The sequence below is a fragment of the Doryrhamphus excisus genome, linkage group LG6 (genome assembly GCF_037039965.1).
Source record: "Doryrhamphus excisus strain RoL-2023G ecotype Guam linkage group LG6, RoL_Dexc_Guam_v1.1, whole genome shotgun sequence".
NCBI classification, from domain to species: Eukaryota; Metazoa; Chordata; class Actinopteri; order Syngnathiformes; family Syngnathidae; genus Doryrhamphus; species Doryrhamphus excisus.
This window is the reverse complement of record NC_136362.1, coordinates 20,858,976-20,878,848: the sequence shown is the minus strand read 5'-3', so window position 1 is coordinate 20,878,848 and position 19,873 is coordinate 20,858,976. Positions and strand designations below refer to the sequence as shown.

Sequence of the window (19,873 nt, the reverse complement as noted above, 5' to 3'; positions counted from 1 at the left end):
TGTGACATTTGCTGTGTTGGTGCAGACAAGTGCATTTGAGCGTGTTCTTGGCTTTTATTTTTCATGACAACAGCTCAGTAACAACGTGTGAGAAACAACCGCCATGACGCTCCGCAACCATCCTTGAAATAGAACAGTAAGGCTTGATAGAAATGTTCACCTATACAGGCTGCATGGTTTATTAGAAACACTCGTTGACAATCTCGCTCTTCAATGGATGCACTGTTGACCCACGTGTCACCTTGTCCGCAGATGGAGGTAACATGCAGAAGACAAGGCCTGAAGTATCTCTAAAGTCCTTGAAAGCATCACAGCAGAGGTCTAAGAAGATATGGTGGGCGCTTTAAAGTATGTTTCTTATCAGCAAGTTAAACTTAAGCTGCACTGTGCCTTATTGATTACGTCATTTGGAGAACACTTAATGACCCTTATCTGAATTTAGCATTTACCCTAATGTGAGTTCTAGCGCTAACGAGGCATACAGGCTGCTCAAACTCTCAAAATGTTGCTCTTTGGTGTCTTCATTCACATAATTTAAGTTGGGCACCCTTACCTCAATAGCCATTTCCCCCTCCCCACTTGACCTTGATCATTTATTTCAACCATGCTGTCTTATTGCAGTTGCATAATGCATGAAGCACTACACGCACACAATCAGGCTGTTAATGCAGTATTCATGTGTGCTTGTGTTGACAGGGCAGTTCATCATGTCTCATTTTGACTGCGTATGCGACACCACCACCGTTTCCTTGGTCGATAAATACAGTAAAACAAGGCCTCTTATCAGTCAGAGTAACAAATATGCAGTTTCTTCAATCCTAAACTTGTACTACATGTAAAACAAGCACCGGTTGTCCTAAGTATATATATCTTGCACTTGTAAGTAAGCAGTTACCTTGAAGTTATTGCATTGTTTCCCATTTAAGCAACACAAAGCGCAGACGGGTTAAAAACATGTAAGTGCTGCGTAGGCCAACATCTAGAATATCGTGGAGTCCTTGTCCAGCTCCATCTTCACGTTTTTCATTTTCGTACCTCCTCCTCCTCCATTCTGACGCATTATTTGTCGATGAGCTTCACAAGGCTCTGGCGGAGGTCATTGAGGTCAAAGATCTTGATATCTAGAATTTCGATGGCCCTCTGAAGCTCAGTGTCCAAGCGATCTCGTTCGTCCAGAGAGTTGCTCAAGTTTTGCTCCGTGTTCTGGATGCGTCGCTCCAACTCGGAATTACGCATCTCCACTTCCTGTAGAAGAATAGAAGCCGTCACAGTAATGTCAAATCTGGTGCTGGGCACATCACTTGATTAGGTCGAGTGCGATCCCAAAACGATAGCTTTATGCCAGTTGAGCAATCATTTTATGGTTGTTTGTACTTGGCAGTGATGTGGAACTTTAGTGTTTAGGCTTCAGATTGATATTTTCATTTTAAAATTAATAATATAACTCATGCTTGAGCACTTGCTCAGTATTGCATCAACACTTTTTTTCCCCTGCTTTCCCCTCCAGGTTACTGATCTTATTTAAAGACAGGAAGAAAAGCTTTGACTCCCTTAGCCGCCACTTGGTTTGCATGTCTGAACCTTTAGACCCCCAACACATAAGACATTGAACTGTCTTGAGCCGGGTGTGTCCTAACTTCATGAAAGATTGCAAGGGCCACTTTGATATTTTGTAAACGCACAGGAATCTTTACATTGAAACAGTTTGGCGTCTTACCGGCTGCCTCTCTGGTGTTTGTAGATGCTCTGATTTGTATGGCCGACTTACAAACGATAGTTAAACAGTCTCTGCCTGGTGCCGCTGTTTGCTTAATTGCTCCACCTGTGCTGGTGTGCGCCACTTATTCCGGTCCGGCCGCGATTGATGTCACGAAGGTTCCTCCTCCCATTTTTGTTGACGTGTCTAAATCTCAAGTTTGACTTGACAAATATACTGTATGTAGATATTATGAGTATTGATTAAAACGTTTCTCATTTGGACAAAAGCTGTATGGTGAGAACAGGGCAGCCAGATGCCAACTATGACATGGCTACTATGGATGATGATAATACAGTCATATAGAAGCACACAAAGAGTACTTTCGGCAAACATGGCAATCCCAGCATCAGTGAGTGACATGGCTGTTTTTTTTCCCCATCAGAGTTAAATCAGCTGCTTGCTACTTGTTGATGTCCAAGGAGAATCTGTAGTAATTCTACATTTGATCAACCTTCGTACATTCAGGCTTGTCCACACAGTTGATCACCAAGCAGTTCTAGTGAATCTCATTGATTTTGGCTAAGCACCAGCTTCGCTTGTACTTTCCTTAAAATTAATGTTAAAATCTCATCTCAATTTCAAGAAAAAAGGTGAAAAAGCGCATTATTAAGTTCCGTCTTTGCTCTGCTTTCCCCTTTTTGCTGTTTTTTTTCCCCTCAAAAAATAACATCAACATTATTTTTAAATACAGTACTCGTAAATTTTATTTTTGAATATTCAGACCTTATGCTTTTCTATAACCTTATTTTCCCCCAAAGTTCTATTGTTTCTCATAGTATTAGGATTTTAAAATATTTTTTTCAGCTGTATACTAAAATGACGTAGTTGTCCTCATATAAGTTTTTTATGGTTAGAATCCAACTTATTTTCTGTTGATATTTTGACTTTACTCTTGTAAAATGACAGCTCTTTTTTCCATTGCTGCTGGGTTTTTCTTTAGTTCCAACTTTCTTCTAGTTCCATTTTCTTCTTGTAATTATGACTTTATTTGTATAATATTTTTGATTTTATTCTTTCAGTAATAGCACTTTTTCTACAACCTAATCTAATTTTATTTAAAAAAATAGTTTTTTTATTCTCATTACAATTTTTATATATATTTTTTTATTTAATTTATTTTTTTCCCTAAAATGTCCCTCATAATATGACGATGTTGTTCTCGTAAAAATGATGCCTTTTTCCCTTGTGCTGTGCACCAACAAAACAGGAGCGGGCTGCAATGACCCCCCCGAGCCATCCCTGCTGTAAATGTTCCTACAGTGGCATGAAAAAGTATCTGAACCTTTTGGAATTTCTCACATTTCTGCATAAAATCCCCATCAAATGTGATCTGATCTTTGTCAAAATCACACAGATTAAAAAACTAAAACCACCCAAACATTTATAGGTTTTCATATTTTAATGAGGATAGCATGCAAACAATGACAGAAGGGGGAGGAATAAGTAACTGAACCCTCTGCCTAAGGAGACTTAAAGAGCAATTGAAACCAATTTTTACCAAACAATTTAAGTCAGGTGTGTGCCCAATCACTGATGAGAAGCATTGTCTGATGTGCACCATGGTTCGCTCAAAAGAGCTGTCTGAAGACCTGCGATCAAGAATTGTTGATTTGTATAAAGCTGGGAAAGGATACAAAACCATCTCTAAAAGTCTGGATGTTCATCAATGGACAGTCAGAGAAGTTGTCTACAAACGGAGAGCGTTTGCCACTGTTAATTGTCTGCCAAGGAGTGGCCGTCCACCAAAGATGACGCCAAAAGTTCAGCGTAGAATACTCAGAGAGGTAAAAAAGAACCCTAGAGTGTCTGCTGAAGACTTCCAGAAATCCCTGGCACAGTCCAATATCTCTGTGCACACATCAACTATATGGAACACAATGGCCAAGAATGGTGTTCATGGGAGGACTCCACGGAGGAATCCACTGCTGTGTAAAAAAAAAAAAACATTGTTGCTTGTTTAATGTTCGCAAAAAGGCACTTGGACACTCCACAGAAGTTTTGGCAAAATATTTTGTGGACTGATGAAACCAAAGTTGAATTGTTTGGGAGGAACACACAACGTCATGTGTGGAGGAAAAATGGAACAGCTCACCAACATCAACACCTCATCCCCACCATGAAGCATGGTGGAGGATGTATCATGGTTGGGGGCTGTTTTGCTGCCTCAGGGCCTGGACAACTTGTAATCATTAATGGAAAAACAAATTCCAAAGTTTATCAGGATGTTTTGCGGGAAAACCTGAGGCCGTCTGTCAGACAGTTGAAGCTAAAAAGAGGATGGATGCTGCAACAAGACAATGATCCAAAACACAGAAGTAAATTAACTTCAGAATGGTTTCAGAAGAACAAAATACACGTTCTGGAGTGGCCAAGTCAAAGTCCAGACTCGAACCCCATTGAGATGCTGGGGCATGACCTCAAGACAGCGATTCATGCCAGACATCCCAGGAATCTGACTGAAGTACAGCAGTTTTGTAAAGAAGAATGGGCCAAGATTAGTCCTGATCGATGTGCCAGACTGATCTGCTGCTACAGGAAGCGTCTGGTTGAAGTTATTGCTGCCAAAATATTAAATGGGGCACAAAATATTAAATGTGATGGTTCAGTTACTTATTCCTCCTACTTCTGTCATTGTTTGCATGCTATCCTCATTAAAATATGAAAACCTATAAATGTTTGGGTGGTTTTAGTTAAAGCAGACACTGTTTTTTCATCTGTGTGATTTTGACAAAGATCAGATCACATTTGATGGTGATTTTATGCAGAAATGTGAGAAATTCCAAAAGGTTCCGATACTTATTCATACCACTGTAATTACCAATTGGCTGTAGTGTCTTGATGTCACGCTTACCCGTAATCTGTGTATGGCTTGATCTCTTTCACGTTCCATGTCATGGTATTCTGACTTTTTGCTTTGCAAAATGTGAATTTCCTGCCAAAAAATGTACATGTATTTACATACGGTATACAGCATATTAATGTACGAGTAGTATGCTGGTCTTAGACACTGTATAGGTGAACATGTGTACGGACCTCGTCTTTGGCCTTAAGAAGAGCCTCCAGCTCCTCTAGGGACTGAGTCAGTTCATCCTTCAGCAGGTCACTAGGGCCGTGACCCCCATGGGCTTCCAGGTCAGCCACCTTCCAACACACACACAAGTTAAGCTAAGCTAAGCTAAGCCTGCTTTTCTATTGATACAAATTTGTACAGGCATAACATTTGACATTTCAGTGTGATACTGCAATACAACTCGACTATATTTGCACATCACTTCCTACTTTAAAGAATGCAACGTTGTGATCAACAGGTACTGAAGTGTACTAAAAATCCACCTTTTTAAAAGCAGATTTTCAACATGTGCTCGAGAGCAGCAGCAAACGCAAGTAAAGGTTGAGATGAGCAGATGCCATCTCCCTCTGGTGATCTCTTTTTTTTGTCCCCTCCTAAGTGGGCCAGTGAAAGTAGGATATGGCTGTCCTACAAACTCCTCTTACTCTCACACCACCACAGAGACGTGAGCCATTTTCAGCCACCTGGCCGCCCGTCCTGAGAGGGAGCGTCTCACTCAAGTAAGATCAACTTTTAAAAGGCTTGAAATTGCTAACAGACGCTGTAAATGAAGGAGCAGAGGATCGATACTTTAATTGAAAGGTATCACATTTTGTAAAGCCTTTATTGATGGGGGACCGGGGGTAGAACAAATCAAAAAAGTCAAATCTACAGTCGTGTTTAAGCACAGCTGTGATGTAATATAGAACTTGTGACCTTATTTAGCACCAACATCACATGACATTACATCGCAGATGACCTCCTTAAAGGCTTCCTCATGCAGTCCGGGGACGGTGACCTTGACGCGTGTTGTGAACTGACCTGTTCTCTGAGCCTCTCTGTCTCCTCCTGATACGCTACCAGCTGTTTCTTCCACTGCTCCACGTTGGCGTTGGCCTCGTGCAACGCCGCCACTAACTTGGAGTTGCTGTCCTGCAGCGTGAAGAGCTCCGCCTCTAGGTTCATCTCGCAGATAGACCTGAAGGCAAAATGAAAATAGCTTGAAGGTCTGCCTTAAAAATAATTTCATCTGATTGTCCTCACATTCGGCGTCTTACAGGCGGAGAAACAAATCAATTACGGCAGGAAGGTCATTTTTTTCACATTGCTTTGCAAATTGTAATTAAACCATGACATGGAAATATGGTCAATACTCGCTGAGAACACAGCTTGTAAAGTCAATGTAAGCGGTGATCGATTGCAAGCTCGAATCGTACCACAAAAAAAATGGATTCTGCACTGTTGTGAGGTGCAGCATCTCTTTTAGAGCATTTTGGTGTTATGAGCAAATAGAATCATTTTTGGTGATATATTACTTGGGTGGGAGGTTGGGGGGCTGTAATTGGGGGACGAGAATTTGCAGTTCAAAGTTGAAGCAAAACAGCCCCAGACCATTACACTACCACCAACATATTTTATGCTTTTTTGTGATATGCGGCGTTACTTTTATGCCAGATGTAATGGGACACACCTAACAAGTGTAACTTTTGTTTTGTCAGACCACATTTTGTATTTTCCCGAGGTTCTCGAGGATCATCAAAATGTTTGGAGCCTATCCCAGCTGTCTTCGGGTGAGAGGCGGGGTACAGCCAATCAAAGGGCACTTATAGACAAACAACCATTCACACTCTCATTCATACCTATGGACAATTTGGAATTGCCAATATGTGTTTTTGCAATGTGGAAGGGAACCGGAGTACCCGGAGAAAACACCCACACACACCAAACTCCACACAGAGATGCCCAAGCGGAGAATCAAAACCATTTGTTTGACGATGTCCAACATTTTAGTGTAACAAACGTGCAAAAAATGCTAAATCAGGAAATCCACACCAATGTGCTTTTTTGGTGAAATTTATTCTGAACAAACCCATCTTGTTTGTCCAAGGTCATCGTCAGCGTTTGTTGTTTCAAAAGTTTCTGCTTCTATTTAATCAGGAGCAAAAAGCATAGCGAATATAAAGTTGACTTTCAGACTGCTTCAAGCAAATGACCAAACAGAAACTAAACTATCTTCTCTTTCATGAATGAAGACGTTTTCATGGGAATAAGATTGGACTCCTTGAAGTCAAACGTGTGTGTTTTTTGTGCTTTACCCCTCAGAGAGCATCTTCTTGATGCGCTCCTTCTCAGAGGACAGCGTGATGTCGGCACTTTGACTGCGGAACAGCTTGTCCTCTGGCCCGTTAACACACATGACTGGAGGAGACTGGAGGTCATCGGAGAGGTCCTAAGGAACACATCAGTAAATGCACTCTAACAAACACACACACACACACACATGCATCTCACAACAGCAAACATACAAGACAACACAGACAAAAATAGACTTCTGCACCATGATGTGAGCTCTGTAGGTCTTTGGAAGCAAACAAACTGCAGCCTCGTACCATTCGTGAGTCTGTTTTCATTTTGTGTGTTTAATTTGATGTTTGTTCAGTGCAGTCAGACAAGATGTATAGTTTTCAACACCACACATAGTAAATAGATAGCATTATGTTACCGCCATGCACACATAAAACATGTTTACGTTCTAATGTCAGCAGTTAAATCAGTCATCAGTGAAAACACTCACCTGTGAGAACTAGAGGTGAAATCCATGAGGTAGTAAAAAAACAAAACAAAGAAACATCAGTCCATCCTGCATAGTTGGGTGAACACTATTTCAAGCACCACTATGGTATGGTTGATGTTTGTTCCCTCTATAGTTGGAACCCACTGTGTCTGACTCTGATGCAATCAAACCTCAGTTTTCATATGTTCCTGTTTTGGCATGACTCAAAACAACTTGGTTTTCATACACTGTCTTGGTTAGCATACAATACGTGCATAACTAGCCAGTCCGTACCCCGCCTCTTGCCCGAAATCAGCTGGGATAGGCTCCAGCATACACGCCCGACCCTCGTGTTTCAGTTTACATCTAAACTTTTGGAACAAATGAATGATGAAAACCGAGGTTTTGCTGTACTATACAGTTGTTATATTGATATTGTTCATACCAGCGTATCGATATTGATTCATTCATTCATTTTCTACTGCTTATCCTCACGAGGGGTGCTGGAGCCTATCCCAGCTGTCTTCGGGCGAGAGACGGGGTACACCCTGGACTGGTGGCCAGCCAATCACAGGGCACATATAGACAAACAACCATTCACACTCACATTCATACCTATGGACAATTTGGAGTCACCAATTAACCTAGCATGTTTTTGGAATGTGGGAGGAAACCGGAGTACCCGGAGAAAACCCACGCATGCACAGGGAGAACATGCAAACTCCACACAGAGATGGCCGAGGGTGAAATTGAACCCGGCCTGTGAGTGTAACTGCGTGCTAACTAAGGATCGTCCGATACATATATTGGGGCGATATTTGCGTTTTTTCCTTGTATCAGTCGATACGCACGTTTAAATTTAAACGAAAATGTTTTGCACATGGTTGAATATTTATTCCTTTTAAAGTTGATAATGCCGTTTAAATGTGTGTTTAAGAAAGCTAAATCCTACTGTGTTCAGTGTTTACATTTCAATAAATATTTCTTTAAACATGAGACCTGGAATATTTGTTATCATGGTGATTTTTTTCATGTAAATTGAGGGATCAAAAGCAGTATCGGCCACAAATATCGGCCCAAGCAAAATCGGCTATCGGCTAAGGGTGATGGAAAAATATCGGTATCGGCATCGGCCCCCAAAAAAGAACTCTTAACAGTAGCATTGATCTTAAGTGAGGGGATATTTATTTAAGTGATTGTCGTCACTGAGAGCCGACGGTGTACGAGTGTGAGGCCTGAAGAGGAAGCAGCTGATGCTGAGCAGCACGAGATAATTTTACCATCGTCCTACATTCCTCACTGTCGCTCCCCTTTGAGATAAGCGACCCAGTTCATTTTTCTTTCCCTCTGCTTCATCCCTCCTTCCGTTCTATTGCAGCAGTCCTGTCGAATAACTGGACACAGGTGCGTTCAACTATTCTTGGCCTGTGCTCGCAGTATTGTCTCATCCCTGAACTACCCAAAGTACGCTCGTTGGCTGCGATATCTAGTATATCTTCTATTATTATTACACCTGCACAATCCAATACACCACAGTTCAATGGAAAGAAATGCAGAAGGTGTATCTTCAGTGACATATTGCAGCAAAGGGGCTTTGTAGGACTATAGGAGGTTTGCCGCCAGCTGCTTATAATTATCTGCCATGTAGTTTTCAAGCAACTCTGATGATAAAGTCAATTTCTGTCACTCCAGACATATTAAAATTAATGTATTGGAATGTGCAGACAGGCTTTCTGATAGAAGTGTATATTATTATGCGGCGGCACAGCGGTCCAGTGGTTAGCGCACAGACCTCACAGCTAGGAGATCAGGGTTCAATTCCACCCTCGGCCATCTCTGTGTGGAGTTTGCATGTTCTCCCCGTGCATGCGTGGGTTTTCTCCGGGTACTCCGGTTTCCTCCCACATTCCAAAAACATTTGTCCATAGGTATGAATGTGAGTGGGAATGGTTGTTTGTGCCCTGTGATTGGCTGGCCACCAGTCCAGGGTGTACCCCGCCTCTCGCCCGAAGACAGCTGGGATAGGCTCCAGCAGCCCCGCGACCCTCGTGAGGAAAAGCGGTAGAAAATGAATGAATTTATTATGCGCTCCACGCATGGGAGGCGTCAAACGACATGACTTGGACTTCAAGTCAAGCCTATGACTTCAGACTTGACTGGGCACATATTGAGGCCTGACTCAAGGCTTGAGATTAAAGAGCTGAGACTTACTTGAAACACTGACTTTCACCCCCCCCCCTCCCCCTTCCCCTCTGCTATTACTATTAAGATTAGCGTATCAGCATCAAGTGTACATATTATGTTGTGTTATGTGTCATGTTTGGTTCGAAAAAGTCGATTACTCACCTGAGGTGCAGCAATGTTGAGGGCGGTGTTGGCTAGTTCTTTATCTTGGGACTTTTCTCTGGCCAGACGAGCTGCATCCTTCACCTCTTTGAACTTCTCTGAAAACTTGTCCGATATGATAGCATCATTAATGAAACGAGTCAAAATTGTTATGAAACACTGAATTTAGCCTTCAATGAGCTGCTTTTACCTGGTGTAGCTGTTGCTCCGTAGCAAAGCCCAGACCGTAGACAGTGTTGGCCCTGCTGTCGGCCCACTGACCAAACTTCTGGGACGTCTTAGTAAATGTCATACTTGGGGTAACGATACAGTTGATAATTGCCTACAGGGGAAAAACATGATCTCAGGTTGGATTCTTCAGTAAAAGTCAAAGCTGCTTGGCTGATGACTCAAAGACTTCAGAGAATATCATAAATACACAAGTACATAAATACAGAAGATCTGAATCTCTGTTTTCTCCAGGTACTCCGGTTTCCTCCCACATTCCAAAAACATGCTAGGTTAATTGGCCACTCCAAATTGTCCATAGGTATTAATGTGAGTGTGAATGGTTGTTTGTCTATATGTGTATAGAATATGGATGGATAAATAAATGACTGTTGTGGTTGACTATGCCTGATTTATCGAGAAAGGTGTAGAAAATGACAATGTAGTATATCATAAGATATACATACCATTTAGAGGAAAAAACAGATTTGTACATATAAGTATAACCCACACTGGTGTGTAAGTCGCGCCTATCCACGTCATAAAATTGAATATTGTGGCACTCACAAGTCCGCAAGGATTAGGCAGTTCTTTGACAGGAGCCATGCATGGGCTACGAAAAAAAACTCACAACGAGCTTGTTAATCCATTGAAAATCGCAGGATGTCATTACTCAAGATAACGATCTGAGTCACAGTGTCATCTTTCATAGAACACTAAACTCATCACATAGCAACTTAACATTCAAAATGTATACCTAATAAATATACAAACATGTAGTACCAATACGAGTTTGAAATGAGGAAAAAAAAAACATTACAAAATTTTCCCATAATGCATTTCATTTCAGCAGAGTATTTAATTGGAGGACAAGCCGCATAGAAAATGGATAAACGCTGCCTCTGCCAACAGAGGGAGGCTGACGTCATTGCAGCGCCCCAATGAAGGCATTGCTCACTTTCAAATGAGCTGTTAAACTCAGATTGGTACATGTTTATATATTTCTAAGGTGTACTTTTGAGTGTTAAGTTGCTATGTTATATTGTATAACAGAATTTATAACGGAATTTATAGTAATTAATTTACGATTCTTTTCATTTCATTATTCAAATGTTCCTGTATGGTGGTTTGTAATGGATTACAATGACATTTTAAATAATTGACTTGATATATTATAATTATTATTAATTACATTATTATTATTTATTATAAATGACTATTATTATAATATATTATAACTATCATTGTCAAACTATGTTGGCACTGCAAACATTTCATATCGATGGTTTTAGGACATTTTAAAACACTGTCACTGGGTATTTCTGTCAGATTGTATCCCACTTTATCCCAAAACAAACATTGCTGTAGTGTGGATGGTCCTCAGTGAATACGAAGGAGAATGCCAAATGTTAGCTGCAGCACATGCGCCAGGTTCATCAGTCTCAGGAAAGTGGATGAAGCCAATTCATCCCCCCCTGAGCACATGATGAAAAGATATTAGAGCAAACCTATTTATAAAGCTTGTGACGTCATGTCCATGTGCCGCCATAATGGCCCTGACTTCAAATCCTGACACCGCAGGCCAGGGAAAGCTTTAGAAGACGCTTTTCGCTCTCTGCCCTTAGTACTTTCCTTTCCAGAAAATGATTACATGACCTGACTGCGTTGACATGGCTGACATAACACGCTGGATGCGAGCGACGCGGTTGCCGTAGCATGCTTGGATGCATTCGGCGACCAAGATTACGCTTGCAAGTAAAGACATGGGCCCTGGCAGGGATTGGGCTGTTGATCGGACAACTGCCACCACTACGTACGTACGGTCTTCTGAGAGGCAAGAATGTGGGTCAGACTGGGGGTGCGAAGAGATGAGATAAACCCCCTGCCCTCCTCCCTATGTGACCTTTATAATCTAAATCCAGAGAGCGGCCAGAGAAGCGTTCTGTTGGATTATTGACACTGACAGTATCGTAACGCACGGCTTTTCAATGTGCGGCACAGTGAGACCCGCCTCAGAGAATATAATACTCGCGGGGGCTCCGCTGCTCCCTAAAAGTGTTTTCTACACTATTTATTAATTACCTTGTAAGAGTCAATGCAAGAGCTTAAAATGTTGTCTAGAAAAATAATTTTTAGAAGCATTATTGACATATTTGGTTTGTTTAAAGCACAATTTCTCAGTGAATGCCACAGGAAACGTTAAAAAGTAGGCACTGACTGCGTATATTATAAGAATAAACATCTTCCATCTATGTTATCTACATTCATTGAGACTTTGTGTTCCCCGACCTTGGTGCCACCCACGCTGATGATGCGGTAGACGTTGCGGTTGGAGTCATAGAAGAAGGACACGGTGACGGCATGCTTGCTCGCAGGGATCCAGTTCCTCTTGGTGGCCGGATCGATCTGGAAGACATGAGCCCGAGTGCTGAAGATGGGCTGCTCTCTGGAGGAGAAAGATACAAGGACGATGATGCAAGTGCAGGAGATACTTGGATGACTGGTAAACACTAAACACTATTTTCCAAATGTATCTATTCATTATTATTTATAGAAATGAAAAAATGTTTAAATCAAATAACCAAATTTGCTAACATGAATGGAAAACTCCACTTTTTTTGTCATCCATAATCCTTGTGTAGTTTTTTGTGCATTCTAAAGATATAAACAGACATAAAGACAACAACTGCACATAATGGGACGCACTGATGGCTTCTGGAAAAAACGCACCATTTACATAATGCGACCAGCCTATTTAGTGGCCTATCTGCCCTAATCTGTTTTATCCATCCATCTTCGTCTGCTTATCCGAGGTTGTGTCGCAGGGTCAGCAGCCCTGCCTTCCCCCCTCCCCTGCTACTTCATCCCGCTCCTCCTGGCCGATCCCGAGGTTTTCCCAGACCAACTTTTCTCTCGTCTTTTTAACTTTTTAACTCTGCCTGTACATTGTAAGACGCTTGCTTACATGAAAGTAAATGTAAAACCCTGCATCTCACATACACAGCCTCACCAGCATGCTCTGCTAAACTACTCTCACCCAGCTCGCTTCCATTCACGCTCTGTAGGTTTTTGTCTCAAGATTACAAAGTAGCCATAAATTAGCCGCACTGCCGTATAAGAGGCAGGGTTCAAAGTTTAAGAAAAAAGTAGCAGCTTATCCAACAGAATTTGCGGTATATCGGTGCATCCCATAATCAGTTCCCAGTTCCACATGTCCAAAAGGAGTAGGAAGAAGCAAAGCTTATTAAATCCTACCCCTCCATCTGGTACTTTTACAATCAGTAACTGTTACATTTGTTCACTTCCTGCTTTCCATAATACAGTTTAAGGTTGTTTTTTGTTTTTTTTTGTGCATTCATCCTCATAACAATATTAATAACGCTTTTCAAGGTGCTTCTCATTGAATCCATTATTCAAATAAATGTACTTGTAGTATTTTTTAGCTGAATTGCATTTTCAGCTCATTTGGAGCTGTGAATACATAATATAAAGTACTTTTCATTGATCTTTCTCCCCAGTCATGTTCGCTGTGAGCCTCACGGTGTCACAAGAGGAAACATTTGACCTAATTCATCAAGGATCCTTCTGCTCTTCATCACCAGCATGTTGCGTGAAAGAGGCCAAGTATGACCGTGGCGAAAAACCAGGACGCTTCTTCCTCCTACGTGTGAATTGATGTTCTCAGGAGAACTGTTTTTTTGTGGCCAGTCATAAAAGTACATTTAGATCTGACCCCATTAGTGACACAAAAATCCAATTGTATATCTTCTACTATGGGAGATCCCAATGTATGAAAGGACCAGCATTAACTGTCTTTTGTTTCCTTTGGTCTCCATCAGGCACACATGCAGACTGTAGTTGGTGTCGTGGAGAGAGGTATTTCCGTAGCCAACGCACTGCAGTCTGATGACCTATGTTATAATTCTCCTTCTCATCCCACTCTAATCCTCTCTGTGGTCAGTGGATCTGCTTTTTGGCCCCCCTTTATTCCTCTCATCTGATCTGAGGTCTGACTGGACCAACACACACACATACTACACACACTTGACAAAGTCAGATTTTCTTCTGAGTTCATTAAAAACCCAACGGTATTCCCAGCTAAAAGCAAATCAGTGATTCTCAACCAGACGGAACCCGAAAGTATTTTGACTGGGCCATGGACGGCTCGTCAAAAATAATGTTACAATAATGTTAATCCGTTACAGACACCCAAAATAAAAATGGACAAAAAAAATGGACTATATTGTTGATGGTGACTTCCCGTACTTTCTGGAAGTACAATCGAATTCAACAGTGTTTTTCGCCTCGGTAAAATTGCTGGCCCCATGGCAGGTTATTTAGCCATCACCCATTAACAAAAATTCACGGACACTGAGTCAGCAAACAAGAATAATTTGTTAAGTGCGATACTGTACAGAAACAGACCGTGGACAAAATCTGAGGCGACTAAAATGGTTGACTGTACAGTGGAACCTTGGTTAGCGTCATGAATTTGCTCCAGAAGGTCCGACTCTAACCAAAACAAACTTTTTCCCATAAGAAATCATGTAAATCCAATTCATCCAAATGCATATTAATGATGGCTGAACGGAATAAATGAAGATTTACTTTTACCTTCACTCACTGAAGACGTGATTCTTCATGTTAGTATTCCCAAAGACACTACACGGATACCATCTTTCTGTTTTGCCATGAGTTATTTCTGGAATTCTATAGAATTTGTCAATCGCATATCACATATAGACAAACAAGCATTCACATTCATACCTATGGACCATTTGGAGTTGCATGTTTTTGGAATGTGGGAGGGAACCTGCAAACTCCACACAGAAATGCCCAAGCAGAGAATCGAGAACCCATCTCCTGACTGTGTGGCCAACATGCTAACCACTCAACCACCGTACAGCCCTATTTGAGCTGTCATTTAAGCAAAAAGTATTTGTCTCAAAGTGACAGTTCTGCTTGAAATCTATCTTTTCACAAAAAGCTGGGTTTTTTTTTAGTCAGGAACTGATATTTTCCTAAAACGTACCTATATTCTACTGCTGATTACTAAAGAACGGAAAAAGGTAGAAACAAAGCTTTACTTTCCAAAGAAAGACATTTGATCCAAACTGGAGACAGCTGGGATAGGCTCCAGCATGCCCGCCACCCTTGTGAGGATAAGCGGTGGAAAATAAATGGATGGATGGATGTGATATCAATCTTCAGACACCAAATATGCTCTGCGGTTACATCGGTGTAACGTCAAATACTGTACATTGAATGCACATGGCGGTATTGTATCACTGAACAATTCTGGTGACTAGTCCTTTTTGGACTACTGTGTTTTTTTCTCTGTGTGGCCACCGTCACACAAAAGAATAAGAATAAAAGATATCATGCGCGACCTTATATAACAATTCATCATTTATAAAAAAAGAAGTAGCCAGTGAAGAGAATGGCACGCTGACATTTAATTCAGTCATAAAGCTCAAGGAAGCAGTGGAGCTTAAAGCCATTTTAAAAGGCCACCACATCACAGATCAAACTGCACTTTCCTGACTTTTAGTGCCAAGTGTGCTCAGGCTTACACTAATGCAGCCTCCTACGAATCCCAGGATGCAATGCTGCTGCTGGCTCTTCATTCCACCTCCTCAACTCCTCCATTTATTCACGCAATGCTTGGCTTTTTTGCTTCTCAATAATGACTATGCATAGGATTTGGACATATTTGATGATCAATTATGGGTAAAATGAAGTTTCTTTTAGGGGTGCGCCAATCGGCTACCAATCAGTATCGGACGATGTCAGTGAAAAAGCACGGTATCGATATCATCCCATTATTGCTTTATAAAACCGATCCCATTGCAACATCCAGAACCGGCATGTCTGTCGTGTGTGGGACTTCTCGCCTTTGACGGACGAGTGCCGACATTTTGTCTCCTCTCCGGGATGCCGAGGGCACAGAAGGCGTCTGCATTTCTGAAGCATGAGTATTATTTATGTCTTAAATTACTTATTTACTCTAATTTTGTCTACTACATTGGGTAATGAAGGTGATGATGGGGTGTTGCTTCAGTCAGAGGGCTCCAATAATGTTTAAAAAAACAGTTTAGAAGGTCATAAACAGCTTTACTATGCTCTACCTCTGAAAATACTTATTAAGTAAATTCACTTAGCACGATTGGTCTGGAACTAATTAACCACAATAACTAGGGATTACTGTATAACAATGCGAACTGTTCCGGAATTGGGGATGCAAACTGTTGATTGGTCAAAGAAACAGCCCCATTGCTAATAGTGTTTAGGTGACATGGGCCAGCACTACTGATTCTGAAGGCCCTGGCACACTGACATGGCTGAACTCCGACAAACACATACAGGAAGCAGTGCAGCCGAGAGACAAGCTACAAATGGAAGTATAAACACTGGAATGTAAACGTTAAATTTAGATCAATGCTTCTGATGGCGTTTAGGCCAGCAGCGAAGGCTTTGCTGGCCCTGACAACACCTCACTTATTTCTTACAAAATGGGGAAACATTTTTCCTCTCATAGATGATAGTTATGTATTTATTGACAGTTTATACCCCCAACAAAGCCTGGCACACAGAGGTAAATTATTATTTTGAAAGGATTTGAACATTTACACTTTTATGCTAAATATACTGGACGTCAACAGATGAATGTGGCTTCAGGGAAGTGTTAAAGCAGGGGTCTCAAACTCAATTTACTTGGGGGCCACTGGAGCTCGGGTCTGGGTGAGACTCAGGTTTTCAAAAAAAAAAAAACGCATTTATTAAAAAAAAAAAAAATTTAAACGTCGCTTTGGTTCCAATTTTCTAAAAGAAAAGCTCTGATAAAACATTCCACTGTTCTCAAATATCTTACTTTTTATTTTTCTACACAAAATAAGATGAAAAATAAATAAACAAATCAAGAATATAGAAAATCAATCAATCAGTAATAAATAAATAAATATAATAATAATAATAATAAAAGGGCAAATAATAAAAACTTAAGAAACCACATATAGTTGGTGGGTAGACAAATTATTTTTTTCAGATTAAAATGAACAAAGCATTATTAGAGCCCTGTAGACATGACAAAACACGACTATAGTCACATTTATACTCTTTTTATTTACAACATATTGCGCAACTGCAGGGTCTTGAGACACATGCTAACTCGTAAACTAGAGAGCTAGCGACCTAAACGGTAGCCTTCAAATTATTTCCTTTAAACTTAAATAGCCAAAAACTTACCACTTCCACACGGATAGGGAGGATAACTATTAACAGTTATTTAACCTTTAACATGAACATTAATCAAACTTAATAATTTTTTCTGGGTACATGATACCGCACTAACGTTAAACTTTCATATCATGGTGGGGGCCTCAAACTAGTGTCCTGCGGGCCACATTTGGCCCGCGGCCCGTGTTTTTGAGACCCCTGTGTTCACGCGTAACAAAGCAAGATAGTGACTGAGTGGATGCTCCAGGAATTAGTGAAGCCATTCCTCCTACAGCACTTGACCCTCACGGCTCAGCTTTTTAAGCTTTTATTACCACAGTTTTACAAAAATATATATTAGTGAGCGATATGAACATACGCCAGTCATTCTATATTTCCTAAAATGTGGCCTTCATAAACCAAAGCCAGGAAAAAAAAGAATATCTTACCTTTCTCTGTGATGAGGAAACATCTTACAAAGTATTTGAGGCTTCTTCTCTAAACAGAAGAACGGTAAGTTAATTTTCTCTCATTTTCCACTCGTTTTCCATAACTCTCCCCATGTCGTTACAGTAACTACTGATTCCGCTGTGGCTCCACTTTGCAAAGATATTGATATTCTTTCTGCTCTATTCTCCAGGAGAATAACAACAAAGGGGGCAGCGGGTCACTGCCGCAGCACCCTGCTGTGACACCAGAGTGTTAAGCCGGCAGAAGGTGAGCAATTTGGCACAAAAGAAGCCTCCTTCTTTCTCTCTTTTGTCTCCGAGGTCCGTCCTGCTGCACAGCGCTCGGTGGTCTGCTCTGAAGTCGGCATTCTCCGGATACTCATCCAGTCTGCAGCTCACACTCATCAGGTTGCACAAACGCCCCACCTGCTGGCAGCGGCGGGAAGTACAGCTTATCGCCCCCTGGTGAGCAAACAAAAACCAAACAGGTTAAAATAAACCCAATACAGCACAGATTCATTAAGAACTAGTTCACTTGTCTTGACCTACAAGCGATCAGCTTCCACTGTTTAAACCCCCAGCAGGCAGTTATTCTCCAATATGATGAGAAAGAGAAAATCATACTGAATCATATCACAGATCTATTCATACGATGTTATTGTCACATCTCGACACCTGTAGAGAACAGTGACTCCTACTGGCCACAGTTTATATTACATTTCACGTTGCTTGTTAATACTGTACCTGGAAGTAAGTTTAACATATCATGGCGCCTCTATTCCTTCTATAAATTCACTTTTTAATTAGACTAGTGAAATAAATTACATTTACAATATGTTGTAGTTCATCAAGGAGAGCTTTGTTGTTCCATTTTCGCAAAAAAAACATTCCAGATATATAAACAGTTATTGGTAGGCTCGAACCACAGACCTTTCCACCAACGCGTTAGACCGATTGCGCCATAGAGACTGACGTTACTGAGTTGATCATTTGCTATTTAACACATTTAATCCCACCGGTCACAAAAAAAAACGTTTTGTTTCCAAATCTATAACAATTTTACCGCAGGGTCCTGCCCACGGGGGTTGATATGGTAAAAGCAGATCGGATAAATAAGAAGGCCGTTAAGACATTTAAAAACCAGTAAGAGAATCTTAAAATCCATCCTGAAGCAGAAGGGGAGCCAATGTAGCGACTCTAAAACTAGTCTAGTCTAGTCTAGTCTAGTCTAGTATTGATATATTAATTTGCAATTACTCAACTTACAGTGCATCTGGAAAGTATTCACAGCGCTTCACTTTTTCTACATTTTGTCATGTTACAGCCTCATTCCAAACTGAATTAAATTAATCTCTTACCTCAAAATTCTACACAAAATACTCCATTATGACAATGTGAAAAAAGGTTTTTTTGACATGTTTTGAATTTATTAAAAATAGAAAACAAAAAAAATCACATTTACATAAGTATTCACAGCCTTTGCTTAATACTTTGTTGATCCACCTTTGGCAGCAATTACAGCCTCAAGTCTTTTTGAATATGATCCCACAAGTTTAGCACACCTATCTTTAGGCAGTTTTGCCCATTCTTCTTTGCAATAAGTCTCAAGCTCCATCAGGTTGGATGGGAGACGTCTGTGCACAGCCATTTTCAGATCTCTCCAGAGATGTTCGATCGGATTCAAGTCTGGACTCTGGCTGGGCCACTCCAGGACATTCACGGAGTGGTTCTGAAGCCAATCTTTTGAGATCTTGGCTGTGTGCTAATGTCTACTGTCTATATGGTCAAGGTACATGACCAGTCTACTGAGGTCAAGAGCGCTCTGGAGCAGGTTTTCATCCAGGATATCTCTATATATTGCTGCATTCATTTTCCTTCTATCCTGACTAGTCTGCCAGTTCCTGCTGCTGAAAAACATCCCCACAGCATGATGCTGCCACCACCATGCTTCACTGTAGGGATGGTATTGGCCTGGTGATGAGCAGTGCCTGGTTTCCTCCAAACATGGCGCCTGGCATTCACACCAAAGAGTTCAATCTTCATCAGACCAGAGAATTTTGTTTCTCATGGTCTGAGAGTCATTCAGGTGCTTTTTGGCAAATTCCAGACGGGCTGCCATGTTCCTTTTACTAAGGAGTGGCTTTCGTCTGGCCACTCTACCATACAGGCCTGATTGGTGGATTGCTGCAGAGATGGTTGTCCTTCTGGAAGGCTCTCCTCTCTCCACAGAGGAACGCTGGATCGGGGCCTTGGTCACCTCCCTGACTAAGGCCCTTCTTCTAAGGCCGGCCAGC

The 19,873-nt window shown here is 41.2% G+C and overlaps 1 protein-coding gene across 3 annotated transcripts; it reads right to left on the bottom strand.

The window, feature by feature from the left end:
• Positions 1-21: 21 nt before the first annotated feature.
• Positions 22-17,947, bottom strand: LOC131125848 (homer protein homolog 3). 3 transcript variants are annotated; one of them, XM_058067769.2, is made up of 9 exons: positions 17,580-17,947; positions 12,205-12,361; positions 9,899-10,030; positions 9,709-9,813; positions 6,905-7,038; positions 5,631-5,787; positions 4,793-4,900; positions 4,611-4,691; positions 22-1,245 (listed from the first exon to the last, which is right to left on the bottom strand). In XM_058067769.2, exons 1-9 carry the CDS (start codon positions 17,600-17,602, stop codon positions 1,060-1,062), a joined length of 1,083 nt encoding a protein of 360 aa, XP_057923752.1. In that variant the 5' UTR covers positions 17,603-17,947; the 3' UTR covers positions 22-1,059. The 3 variants fall into 3 exon arrangements, with proteins under 3 accessions (XP_057923752.1, XP_057923753.1, XP_078647753.1); XM_058067770.2 differs by having other exon boundaries at positions 6,905-7,017; XM_078791627.1 differs by having other exon boundaries at positions 12,205-12,321.
• Positions 17,948-19,873: the final 1,926 nt, after the last annotated feature.

Coding starts and splice junctions, on each gene's coding strand:
- LOC131125848 (XM_058067769.2), bottom strand. CDS start 17,602: ATGTTTCCTCATCACAGAGAAAG. Junction 12,362..17,579: donor TTTCCTCATCACAGAGAAAG/GTAAGATATTCT, acceptor TTTCTCCTCCAG/AGAGCAGCCCATCTTCAGCA. Junction 7,039..9,708: donor TCAACATTGCTGCACCTCAG/GTGAGTAATCGA, acceptor TGTGTTCCTTAG/GACCTCTCCGATGACCTCCA.